This window comes from Arachis hypogaea, chromosome 7 (assembly GCF_003086295.3).
Source record: "Arachis hypogaea cultivar Tifrunner chromosome 7, arahy.Tifrunner.gnm2.J5K5, whole genome shotgun sequence".
Classification (NCBI taxonomy): Eukaryota; Viridiplantae; Streptophyta; class Magnoliopsida; order Fabales; family Fabaceae; genus Arachis; species Arachis hypogaea.
In genome coordinates, this window is record NC_092042.1 from 81,372,786 (window position 1) to 81,385,633 (window position 12,848).

At 34.1% G+C, this 12,848-nt stretch overlaps 2 protein-coding genes across 2 annotated transcripts; both read left to right on the forward strand.

Annotated features, from left to right (window-relative positions):
• Positions 1 to 2,755: 2,755 nt before the first annotated feature.
• Positions 2,756 to 5,676, forward strand: LOC112703785 (uncharacterized). The gene is made up of 5 exons (XM_025755382.2): positions 2,756 to 3,510; positions 3,646 to 3,778; positions 4,011 to 4,249; positions 4,415 to 4,588; positions 5,249 to 5,676. The coding sequence occupies exons 1-5, from the start codon at positions 3,337 to 3,339 to the stop codon at positions 5,333 to 5,335; spliced, it is 807 nt and encodes a 268-aa protein (XP_025611167.1). The 5' UTR covers positions 2,756 to 3,336; the 3' UTR covers positions 5,336 to 5,676.
• A 403-nt stretch (positions 5,677 to 6,079) lies between these two features.
• On the forward strand, positions 6,080 to 12,420 carry LOC112703778 (uncharacterized). Its single transcript, XM_025755374.3, has 11 exons — positions 6,080 to 6,713; positions 6,898 to 6,966; positions 7,665 to 7,757; positions 8,026 to 8,147; positions 8,272 to 8,467; positions 8,814 to 8,989; positions 9,742 to 9,871; positions 10,374 to 10,534; positions 10,643 to 10,731; positions 11,770 to 11,890; positions 12,006 to 12,420. The coding sequence occupies exons 1-11, from the start codon at positions 6,414 to 6,416 to the stop codon at positions 12,049 to 12,051; spliced, it is 1,503 nt and encodes a 500-aa protein (XP_025611159.1). The 5' UTR covers positions 6,080 to 6,413; the 3' UTR covers positions 12,052 to 12,420.
• Positions 12,421 to 12,848: the final 428 nt, after the last annotated feature.

Below are 12,848 nucleotides of genomic sequence, written 5' to 3' on the forward strand. Positions count from 1 at the left end.
TGTAGGCCCAAGCGCAATTTTTCCGTGATGACTGATGGAAAAAAAAAACTGGAACTTAGGTAGGTTTGTTTTGAGGCATTCGGAGACACAGAGATTGAAATTTTTTAGAACGAAAACTAAAATTTTAATAACATTTTATACCTAAAATATCCTTATTTTAATTAATTATTAACTTTATTTTTTGTGCAAATTAAATTAGAGTTTCATCCTTATCTTAGTCTCTGTTTCCCATTTTACACAAAACACAATATTGAAACTTATTTATGTCTTTGTCTTTCGGCTCTATCTCTTAATTTCAGTCTCTTAAGCGTTTGGTAGAGAGACAGAGACTGAAAGACTGAGACTGAGACTAAGAGACAGAGACCGAAATAAATTTCAGTATGCTATTTAGTGCAAAGTGAGAAACATAAATTGAAATAAAAATAAAATCTAATTTAATTTGCACAAAGAATAAAATTGAAATGAATTAATTGAAATGAGGGTATTTTAGGTATAAAATGTTATTAAAATTTCAGTCTTCGTCTCTAAAAATTTTAGTTCCATGTGTCCCTACTTTTTGGAGGCACTGAAATACTGAAATTTTAAGGACAGAGACTGAAATTTTAGTACCAGTCTCTGAACCAACAAAGATGATACTGTGTCTCAGTCTTCCAGTCTCTCTCAGTACCTCAAAACAAACGCTATTAGTTTCTGTCTCTCTTCCAAACGCTACTTTAATTCTTACGCAATGTTACGTGTATAAGTGTTTTTGTAATAAGGTCCAATTTGGATAAACAATTTAATCAAGTTTTTTTTTAATAGCTTAAATAATAAATGCTTATATTAAAAGTAACTTATAAATAAATTATTTTGTATTTAGTTTTTTAGTTCTAAAAGTGCTTATTTAAAAAAAAATGATAAAAAGCTTTTTATTATGAAATAAGTCATTTTTTTTAACTTCTCTATAAATATTATAATAATTTTTTAGAAAGTTACAATTTAATTTTCAAAATTATACCCGACATTAAAATTTTTCATAAGTTAAAAGTTAAAAAAAATATTTTATAAACCTATCCAAATGGACCTAAGTCCAACAAAAAGAGCACGCATATACATATCATTTCTCCTTCTCTGCGCTTTTCAGCACAAACATTTTTTGTAGAAAGTACAAAATTTTATTGACATAATACATTGATTCTTATACAAAACACAAAAAAATTTGTATATAGCACAAATTTATCGATATAACATAGAAATTTTTACATATAGTACAAAAAATTTTATCCATGGTACATAAATTTTTGTTGGAAATATATTTTGTTAGCTGGAAGAGTTAATTATGGTCCTTTAAATTTTTTTGTGTTGTATGTATTTTGTTAGTTGGGTGTTAATATTTTTTATATGTAGACCTTTAAAAAATTGTGTCATATACTAAAATTTATGTGTTGTATGTATTTTGTTAGTTGAGTATTAATATTTTGGACATGTTGTCCTTTAAAAATTTGTGTTATGCATCAAAATTTATGTGCAGTGAAATTAAAATTTTTGAATTCTAAGTTTTTGAACATTATATAAAAGAAGAAGATGAAGAACGGCGATAATAAAAGATGATGAGGAGAAAAACGAAGGAGGAGAAGACGATGAGTTGAAGAAGAACAATAGAAGAAGAATAAGAAGATGATGATGACAACAACGCTGTTGAAGAAGAAGCACGAAAAAAAGGCGATAATGACAATAATAATGACGTTGTTGAAGAAAAAGCGCGCAGAAGAAGCACAAAAAAAGGAGGACAATGAGAAGGAGGAAGAGAAGACGACGATAATGTTGTTACAAAAAACACGCATGTGTATGTGATTACTGGTTTAGTTGAAACTTGGCCCGTAAAATGACTCGAATTTTAGCATCAGAAACAAAATAATATGTGAAATAATTTCGATCGTAATATCATTTTTATCATCTTATTAAATTAGACATGTCTATATATAGTCAATTAATAGAGTAAATAGTCAAATTGGTTCCTGAAAATCATCCGATTTCCAATTTGATCTCAGAAATTATCGAAAGATTTAAAATTAATCACGTTAGTCCCTCTGTTTATTATGTCACTAATGATGTTAAATTTTGCTAACGTACGTTAACTTGGCAACCCAATCCGAACTCGGATCTTACCCGCATTAAACCAAACCCAAACACAGCAAGAAATAAGATTTTCTTCTTTTCACATTCAGCAATTTTTTTTTGTCTTAGATGAAGCTCCACCACGTCAGTAAAATTTAATATCGTTAGTAATAGAGAAACGGACGAATTAACGTGATTAATTTTAAATCTTTCGATCATGATTTTGATTAATTTAATATTTCGAAAGTCAATTTAAAAATCGAATGATCTTTAGAGACCGATTTGATTATTTACTCTTAATTCGAGTGTATTTCTTTTTTCTTTTGCTTTCTTGTCTCTTTTCTTTTCATTTATATTAAAAAAACTAAAAACTTATACAACCTATAATAAAAATAAGATGCATTGAGAAATTTTTATTGATCTTTTGTTGCAAGGCTTGGCATTTCTTTTCCCCTTGCCAGTCTACCATGTGTATTATTGTAGAATGAAAGGCAAACTATACTATGGAATGCCCACACAACAATATTTGTAGATATATTTTCATGTTGCCTCAAAATAGCTGTCCCAAGCACTTATCACCTTACATCTAATTTACACGCCCCATACAAATCTTTTGGCAATTGATCTACTTAAGGAATATTATATGCACTCATTTTTTATATACGTATTTCTTAAAATGTAAATATCAATTTTTAAAGATATTTGTCTACAATTTCATTGATTGAAATTGAAATGATCGTATTTCATTCTAATACTGAAATGTATAACAAATTAAAAATAAATCTCATATTATATATTGGTTTATTCTTTAAAGGAAAAGTTGTTTTGAAAAGGAAAAAAAAAAAGGAATTTGCTAACCCTAAAATGAAAGGCAATTCTCATGGGAAACGTTTCCTGTCAGAAAACAGAAACTTTCCGTATAGGGTATAAAATCCTGGCATTTCATTTTGCAACAGCCTCAAATCATTTTTGTTGAGGAAGTTCACCGATCCAAGACAAGCAAACATATATACTTTGTGACTCTGATTTGATTGAATGGCAGAGCAACCTAACCCCAAGAACATCACCGTCAACTTAGATACATAGATCTAATTATTTGGCAGCGGCAACCCTAACCCTAACTCTTCGTCGTTTTGGGGATAATTGGATTGAATTGAATTGAATTGGTATCCGTGAAAGACGAAGAAGAAGAACACCTAAACGAAGAAGAGGAGGCTTTTGATCACCGTAATTTGAACGATGTCTGCTGCGGTGTGCGGAAGCAAGAGATCTTTCTTCGAAGAGCTTCCTCCTTCTTCGCCACCAACATCTGTCTCCAAGAGGCTGCGCTGCTCCTCTTCTTCCCCAATTCGTCTCTCCCTTCCTACTCTCATCGATCACCTTCGCCATCATTTCCCTCATATGGATGACCAGGTTCCCTTTTTATTTTTATTTTTGTTATCCCTTTTTTATTTTCAGTTCCTTGGTTAATAACGATAATCTGAGCATCAATATGTAAATTATTGTGATGCTTTTTATTTATTTATTTATTTATCTCTTAATTTTCAGGTTCTCGAGAGAGCGCTCCAAGAATGCGGAAATGATCTAGATGCTGCCATCAAGAGGTTGCATGGCCTTTGTCTGGGATCTGCAGATGAAAGTTCTGCTACCCTTGAGCAACCAGATGCTGCCGTGGAGACAGGTAGATCGGTGTTTTCAATCTCCCTAAAGATTTTTAGGGATTATTGATCATAATTTCTAGATGAATGTCACATTTTTTAAGAGATGGAGAGACATATTCTTCAATAGGGGTTTTATCTGTGTGTTTTTAGTAATTGCCAATTCGGAAAAATACTTAGGTTTATGAAAATTGGATGTTAATGATGCTTTCTTGTTAAACACCTCAATCTGATGGAGTTTTGAGAAACTTGTAGGTGTGTTGGAAGATAATATTAATGGGGATGCTTCTGCTTCTGCTTCTGCTTCTGGGAACCAGTCAGCTACAAGCAACTTTCCTTCTGATGGAGCAGAGTGGATTGACCTGTTTGTTAGAGAAATGACGTGTGCTACCAGCATCGATGATGCCAGAGCCCGTGCTGCTAGACTTCTGGAGGTTCTAGAGAAATCAATCAGTGCCCTTGCAAGTTCCGAGGAAACAATTGCACTTCGCAAGGTACACTACCATTCACAAGCTGTATGATGTTTTAACATCTAGCTTTAGCTATGTGAATATCCTTTGAAAGGGGCAACTTAAATGCATTGATATACAATATGCACATTAAAGTGTTGAACATGTATAGTAATTGTTATGGTTCATCAAGAGCGTTTATTTTTCCAGGAGAACCTGATGCTGAAGGAGCAAATTGAAGCCTTGACTAAGGAGAGAAATTGTTTTAAAAGTGCCTTCAGAATCCAGCATGAAAGGCTGTCTGACTATGAGGTCAAAAGCCAAGAGTTGCAACAGTTGAAGCAATTGGTGTCTCAATACCAGGAACAGATCAGAACTCTCGAGGTGAAACCTAGCTTTGTGCTTGTTATGTTCATAATTCACTGCTTGACCCATCATTTCATAACAGTTCAAAAAGAATTTTGGAGATTAAACCAACGTTAGTCCCGTTTCTTTGTAAAGAAAGAGAAACAAAGGAATGATGGGAGTGCATAAATTATGAAAACAGAAATGATTTAGTGATGACAAATGATATTATGGAAATCAATGGTCCGAGTTCCTGAATCCAAATTTGGTTGGGATACAGATGCATAGAATTATGTATCTGTTTCGAAAGGCATTGCATCCCTGACATGTACACTTCCCAATGAGATTGAAACTCGATATTTAATACACAATCTAAAATCAATCACTGAGTAGCAAAATAATTTCTTCTGTGGTCATATCCCAGTTTCCTGCCTTGTTCCCAACTGTACTCCTGTGTGGCAGGTGCAGTCCATTGGATCTTGACCTAAGATGGTCCTTTATGTCAAGATTTGTCAACTGTTAGCTGCTTAATTTTAGACAGAGCATTACTGAGGAAATGTTGGATGAAAATATGAGATAACAATCTTTTGTTAAAATGATCGTATTAGTATTAATTGTTTTTCCTCTTCCTTCTCCTCTTAGTATTATTTATTCTTTTGAAACATGCTGATGAATATTTATCCATGGCTTTGTTGACAGGTGAATAACTATGCCTTGCGAATGCATCTGAATCAGGCTCAACAGTACAACCCCTTTCCTGGGCGTTTCCCTCCTGATGCCTTTTAATGCATAGAATAGTATAATTGCAGCCGCACAAAGGGAGCTGCATCTGCTTAATTAAAATTATGTTGGGTGATTTGTACCAAAAAATAGTATGTCGTTATTGTTACGGTGTGCGTAGCTCCTGTAGGTCAAGGAATTGTAGCTGATCCTAGTTCAGGGGTGATTTCTATCATATCAATCTGTTATAGAATATTTGAAATTACAACTCTACAAGTAAGATAAATCGTTCAGTTAATTCAATTATTTATTATTGCCCACGGTATGACTATCGTATTTTTGGCATCAAGTGTATTACCAAGAATGTTCAAGACCTGATTGCTTATAATTATGTTTTGTTGCTCTTATTATGTTTTGTAACTCTTGAATGGTCATTGGAGTTTATTTACTGCATGCTTATCATTTATCAAATGTACCAATAGCAGGGTCAGATTATGAAACATTTTCAGGTACTAATTAAGATGAAAATTCGAACTAGTATTACAACTCAGGTTAAATGAATATACCCGAATATGCCGCCAGCAACTACATGGTAACAATGGCTGTGCAAAATTTAGACGGACAGGATCAACATCGATTTGTAAATCATCTTTCTTTATTCTCCTATTTAGGTTTCAAATTACAACTAAAAATAATTCTCGGTGGTTTTTGTGCTAAGTGGCTACTTATTTGATTTGATTTTATCTTGCCTACTTCAAAAATTTGCACGTGGATTTTTCCTATTTACAGACTAAGACACTGGCGGAATTAGTAGTAGCATTTTTGTTTAATGTCCAGTAGACGTGCACCCTCAGGGTACCACAACTTATCCTGTGGGTCTCACCAAGTCTCTTCCCTTTCTACCCATTAAACCATGAAAGCTAAAAGCTCAACCTTTTTCTATTTTCTTTAAATTTCCAACGCAGTAGAATAGTACTCAATAGAGTTGGGGAGAGAGAGAGAGAGAGAGAGAGAGAGAGAGAGAGAGAGAAAGCGAGAGAGCGATGACCAAATACAAGCGCAGGAACCTCCTCTTTTCGTTGTTGTCATCTTAGAAAATAGAAATTCTACAGTTAAATCGCTTTTTTTCTTCGTTCCACATTCAATGGCGGTTATTTCTTTTTCCCTTGTCCCTTCTCTGCTCCCACCTTCTTCTTCGTCTTCGTCTTCTTCGTGCTTCTGTGGGGGGATCCCTCTCCGTTCCCACAAAAGCTTCCTTTCCATTCACTCTGCTTCTCCCTTTCCTTCTCTCGCTTCTAATTCCAAGTTCTCCGGCGGTGGCGGCTCTGGCCGGCGATTTCACACAGTGGTTTCTGCCTCCGCTGACTACTATGCTACTCTTGGTGTCCCCAAATCCGCCACCGGCAAGGAAATCAAAGCAGCTTATCGAAGGTTAGCTCGTCAGGTATCATCCGCTTTTCAATCACGCTATGACACATTTTGAAATGGAATTCTTCAAGTAGGTTTTCGGGTTTTGAATACAAATTGTTACAGTTTCGTGGCTACTTGTTGGAATTTGAACTGTGCAGCTAAATGTGAAAGCATTCCTTCTTAAGCCTCTGATTCCATGTTTATTGTTTTCCGTTCAGTACCATCCCGATGTAAACAAGGAACCTGGAGCAACTGAAAAATTCAAAGAGATCAGTGCTGCTTATGAGGTGTGCATGAAAAGTACACTACTGAATGTTATTTTGCCTTAAAATGCAATTGTCTAATTTTATAAAGTGTTTGGTTTAGGGTCCCAACATGTGTGCTATATCCCCTCTTTCAGTTTTTGTGCATAAATTTACGTTAAAATATTTGGCCATTGCTCCTTATTTTACCCATTGAGCAGTGTGCTTCAGCTGCTGATGGCTTGATTCGTTAATTTCTTCCGTTTAACTCCTTGGGAGTTTCTTATTCAACCAATGCTTGCATCAAGATTATCTTTAATAATTTTCTGGCAACTTCTAGTAGCATATGTTATATATGACAATCTATATGGATACATGTTTGGGCCTTAAAAATAATACCTCAATTAAAGGAAGATGACAGAATAAATTACTGCAGGGTTCATGTTTTAATGTGTAGATAAGCAAAAGTGATATCACAAAATCATAGGTGCTTATAGTGTAGTGCCCACTTCTCTTGTTTATTTATTTTTCAAGTACTGTGGTTGAAACTTTTACTCAACAAATCTCTGTTGTAGTTGTTACTCGCAACTGAGTTGGTGGACATGTATAATAAGTAGTAACTGTTGCTCTATTCTGGAACAACACCATTAACCTGTAACTTATTTAATTTGTAGTTCCTTTTCTTCTCAATACACATATGATATTAGCTTTTGAATTTGAATTCTATAGTATGACACTGTCAGGTGCTATCAGATGATAAAAAGAGGGCTTTGTATGATCAATATGGTGAGGCAGGAGTTAAAAGTACCGTTGGAGGAGGATCAAGTGCCTATACGGTATTCTGAATGAATTTTGTATTTTTATTTCCTGTGTAGGACTGTACATTTAGGGAGCAGCACCTATTAAAGGATAATAGAAAGTTTTGGTCAAGAAAATTCTTGCTTAATGAACTAATAGCTTCAAGCCACCAACCCAATACACATATGTAGTCTTTTGGAGAAAAAGGGTTGGAATGCATGGCAGTTGAAGTTGTGTTTTATTTTATTTACTTATTTTTTAGTTGCTTTTCTAGGAATTCATATCTAATAATCTTTTCTCTTGCAGACCAATCCATTTGATTTATTTGAGACTTTTTTTGGGCCAAGTATGGGTGGCTTTGGTGGTGGCATGGATCCTACTGGATTTGGAACACGTAGAAGTACTGTTACTAAGGGTCAAGACATCCGGTGAGTTATGCAGTATTTAGTAGGGTATTTCTTGTGCCCATGTTAGTCAGTTCAATAATTTTTATACATGGCTTGATAAGGTAAACGTTATCCGTGTTTAAAAGTTTGATTCAAATGTCAACAGGTATGATTTCTCCTTGACATTTTCTGAGGCAATTTTCGGAACAGAGAAGGAATTTGACCTTTCTCATTTGGAAACATGTGAAGTCTGTAGTGGTACTGGAGCAAAGATTGGCTCTAAGATGAAAATATGTTCAACTTGTGGTGGGAGGGGTCAGGTGATGAGGACTGAACAAACACCTTTCGGATTGTTCTCACAGGTAATTTGTTATATGTCTGAGGGGAGACTGTATCATCATTTTTTTTTTCTTGATTTGTATGCCCTGCTGCCTGATATGAAGTAAAAGAAATAAAAAGAAGCCCTTAATAATGTGTTGTCTGATTGATGCATTGACCTGTGTCTTCCAAAGAAGTTTCTACATTGATTTGGCATGTGCATTTTCTCCTGAGTTACTGATACCTGCCTCATTTTCACCTTTGAGAATAATTAGTTATGTTTTTATCAATTGCTTATATTAATTTGTTAGTTATTCTTTATTCTTATGCAGGTTTTCTTACATGATGTGTACATGAAAACATATTTCTAATCCCATTTTTCAATATTAGGTTTCAGTTTGCCCGACCTGTGGAGGTGATGGTGAAATCATATCTGAGTATTGCCGCAAATGCAGTGGCGAAGGACGTATTCGAGTTAAGAAAAATATCAAAGTTAAAGTTCCTCCAGGTGTTAGCTCAGGCAGTATTCTTAGAGTTACTGGGGAAGGTGATGCTGGACCAAGAGGGTATGACATTTATATTTTTATCTACTATAGGGGTTCTGAAAGCCAAGGATAGAAGATATTATAAAATTGTATGTATTGCCTTTGTTGTATGTTCAACATGATGCAGTGAAAGTCAATGGCCAACTATAGGATAGAAGTATGAGTTTAAGTTTCCCAAAAGCAAAGAAGGATATGGCAGAGTAAAAGGAGAGTTATATTATTCATCCTTATTGGACTATATATCAGAAATATAGGCAACACAAAAACCTTTATGTGAAAGTGCATTGTAATCCCTGTGCATCTGAATAAAGGATATTTTCTCAAAAGCCATAAAATTCCCAGAGCAGAGTCTAGAGAGAATTGTCCCTTCAAAGGGTAGCATACAAAGAGCGCTGCAGCAGATGACAGTTGACACCGAAGGGTAGCATACAAGAACACTGCCAAAAAATAGGCCTCCTATGTAAAAAAATATCTGATGGGAAATTTTGAAACAAATGTGAAGAGCTACACATGGGACAAAGTATGCTACCAATGCTATCATTAAGAGAAATGGAAGTTTTATGTGTTTGGTTATGAAACATTGCTGCCTTTTTCTCTTTGTTATGTTCTTAAGTAAGAATTTATCTCTTTTTGAATTATGGAGAAAAGGAGGTGGGGACAAGTATTTATTAGTCTTGACAATTTGTTCACTTTATCAAAATGGAACAATTTAGTCTTTATGATTGCTTGATCAGATGATTGGTGAGCCAGTTTTGATCTTCTTAATGTTGCAGGGGTCCTCCAGGAGATCTTTATGTTTATCTAGATGTGGAAGAGATACCAGGAATCCAAAGAGATGACATCAATCTCCGCTCAACAATATCAGTCAGTTACCTAGATGCTATATTAGGGTCTGTTGTGAAGGTAAAGTAATTTAGCGGGTATTTTTCTCCATCATTTACAAGCTGAATTCCGATCTTGGTCCTTTTGATTCCAGCGAAGTTTGATTTTGATATATTTTAAGTTGTTATAATGTTATTTTGTCGTTGTATAAACACACTTTGCATGATGGTACCTAATATTCCATTATGGCCTTGGCATTAATAATGCTATATCAGCCCATATAGTGGTTATGGTACGATATTTATGGCAATATGGCATGATAGAATAATGAGGAAGAGTTTTTGTGGGGTAAATATGGTGAGCGGTCTTTGATTATAGCTAGACATGCAATAGTTTGTCATACAGCTGCAAGCTTTTGTTCCCCTGCTAGTGTCACATTGTGAAACAGTCAGAATTGATGTCTCTGAACAATTTTTAGATATATCAAATAAGTGTTGTAATGTACTCTTGTGATTTTAACGCACTGATACAAAATAATATCCACATTCTCTCCTGTTTCACTGAAATTTTGGAACCTAAATAGGTCAAGACGGTTGAAGGCACCTCTGAACTACAAATACCTCCTGGCACGCAACCTGGTGATGTCCTTGTTCTTGCAAGAAAAGGTGTTCCAAAACTAAACAAACCATCTATACGCGGCGACCACTTATTTACAGTTAAAGTTACAATACCAAAGCGTATTAGGTAATGTGGGTTACAATTTGATTTTGCTTTTTTCTCTGTCATCCCATCTTCCTATGCATTGTTCATGGTCTCTGTCTGATATGAATTACCTCTGCTATGCATCTTCAGCACAAAGGAGCGTGAGTTGCTTGAAGAACTTGCTTCTCTGGGAGATACAAGTGGCCGTTCAAAATCCCGTTCTAGAACCCATTCTTCCAGTAGGTGGCTTCTTTGTTTTCATATATATTTCTTTTGTTTCGAAAAATCTGTTCAACATTTAGTTTGGTGTCTTGAATCTATCATGACCGACATTTGGCTGGGTTCTTTTAAGGTTTGGTTTGGTAAAGCTTTTACTTTGTGAAAGTAGCTTAAAAGACAGCTTTTTAAAAGTTTGATAAAATCAAATTAAAAATGACTTTTAATAAGTACAAACACCACAATTGTATTTGGTAAAAGTGTAAAACAGCTTTTAAAACTTAAAAAAATTATAATAAACATGTTTATAATGAAGAATAATTTCTTTTTTCAAATTCTTTAAAATTTTATATAATATTTTAAAATAAAAAATTCTTTTATATATTGGCTCACCTTTACAGATCACAAAAATGGTACATATATCTCAAATAAATTACTCTTATGATTATATATCTATATTTACATATGTATATACATATTGTTATTATAATTTTGACTAATGTTCATGCAAAGAAAATTTGATGATTGGTTTTCATAAACTAAGTCAACCTCTTCACATTTCAAAGAACAAATAAAAAAAATAACAAATATCATAGATCTACTGAAAAAATACAAAAATAACACACACAAAAATAATATAAATAGAAAGAAGTTCATACTTAATATGTGATAGAGATGTATTTGTGTTGAAATTTGTGAAGATTAGGTTGAAAAATAAAAAATATATAAAGACTGTGTTAGAATTTGTGAAGGTTAGGATGAGAAGTTAGAAATATATGAGGATTTCAATGGCAATATAATAGCGGAAAATATGTGCCGGAAAATAAATAAAATTTGATAAGCACAAGCCAGCTTTGAAAAGCTCCCGCTTAGGTGTTTTCAAAAGCACCCCTAACTTTTAAAAGACGCAAGCACAAGCACTTGGACTTTTTAATTTACCAAACGCAAAATGAGCACAAGCACCTCTTGAAAAAGTTTTATCAAATCAAGCCTAAGACTATTAGAAGTTGCAATACAATAAATGTATTTGACTTTTGAATTATGACATTTACCTTCTGCAGCAATAAGTAGGGAAGCTCCTGCAGCTCAAAGGGTCGAAAGTTCAACAGCAGCAGTTGAAGAAAAAACTGAACAATCAGAAGACCAAAATGATTTATGGAATAAATTGAAGGACTTAGCCGGGTAATAATATTCTCTTGTTTAGTTTTCTTCTTTCTTTGTTTTCATCAATTTGTAGAGTGTGCCGTCAGCTTCAATGGTGTATTTTCTAAATTTTAGTTAAACTAACTCATTGCAGGTCAGTGGCCAATGGTGCCCTTAAGTGGCTGAAAGATAATCTTTAGTTCCATGGATTATGTGGTCCCGAGTCTGAAGGATGTAATTATCTGATTTGGGCTAGAGTCTTAATCATTCCATCGATAGCTACAAGGGAAGGAAGTACGCTGGACATTTTTGCTTTCAAATGCTTTAACTGAACATTGTTAGATGCACAGCCAAAAAGAATTGATGCGTATTCTTTGATTGGTTTTACTTGTAAATTTTGGCAACAGAATCATTCATACAGAAAAACTGGTTCTCAAGTTTTCTTCATGAGCAGGTTGCACTAGGAAAGCTAGTCTGCTAGTGTATATCTGATAGGAAGACTAAGCTCTGATTGAATTACCCTACTTAGTTGTTTTTAAAGATTAACGTGAATATACTTGTTTTCAGTATGGGTGTAGTTTTAGCTTCGTAGATCATTTTCCCATTTCAGGTTTACAAATTCAGTTTCTTTATTTTTATTTTTCAAAGTTAAAACCACCAAGTGCCCTTCATAATACCCTTTGAGTTTGAAACTCATATATTAAAGCGCTGATTTAACTTAGTTGACTATTGGATGCTAATGATATATTATGTGTAGTTAGTTGCATCGGGTGATTTGTTTTCCTTTAGCATAGTATACTACGGATTCATGCGTTTAATTGATGTATAAAACCTTACGAATTCCAATTAATAAGAGCTTGAAGAGGTTAAAAACTCCTGATTTCAAATCCGTGAATCGGTTTATTTAGCTGTTTTGTGCAGAAAAAGTTCAATTAACTGTAAAGTAACTTGTATGAGTCTCAAGATTGTCATCTGTTAATGACAAGTAGTGTCATTG

What these genes read in the sequence shown, in the direction of transcription:
- LOC112703785 (XM_025755382.2), top strand. Translation starts at nt 3,337, where the DNA reads ATGTCTGCTGCGGTGTGCGGAAGCAAGAGATCTTTCTTCGAAGAGCTT. An exon ending in AGATGCTGCCGTGGAGACAG is followed by an intron (nt 3,779 to 4,010) that starts GTAGATCGGTGT and finishes AGAAACTTGTAG; the next exon opens with GTGTGTTGGAAGATAATATT. An exon ending in AAACAATTGCACTTCGCAAG is followed by an intron (nt 4,250 to 4,414) that starts GTACACTACCAT and finishes TTATTTTTCCAG; the next exon opens with GAGAACCTGATGCTGAAGGA.
- LOC112703778 (XM_025755374.3), top strand. Translation starts at nt 6,414, where the DNA reads ATGGCGGTTATTTCTTTTTCCCTTGTCCCTTCTCTGCTCCCACCTTCT. An exon ending in GAGGATCAAGTGCCTATACG is followed by an intron (nt 7,758 to 8,025) that starts GTATTCTGAATG and finishes TTTCTCTTGCAG; the next exon opens with ACCAATCCATTTGATTTATT. An exon ending in ACTAAGGGTCAAGACATCCG is followed by an intron (nt 8,148 to 8,271) that starts GTGAGTTATGCA and finishes AAATGTCAACAG; the next exon opens with GTATGATTTCTCCTTGACAT.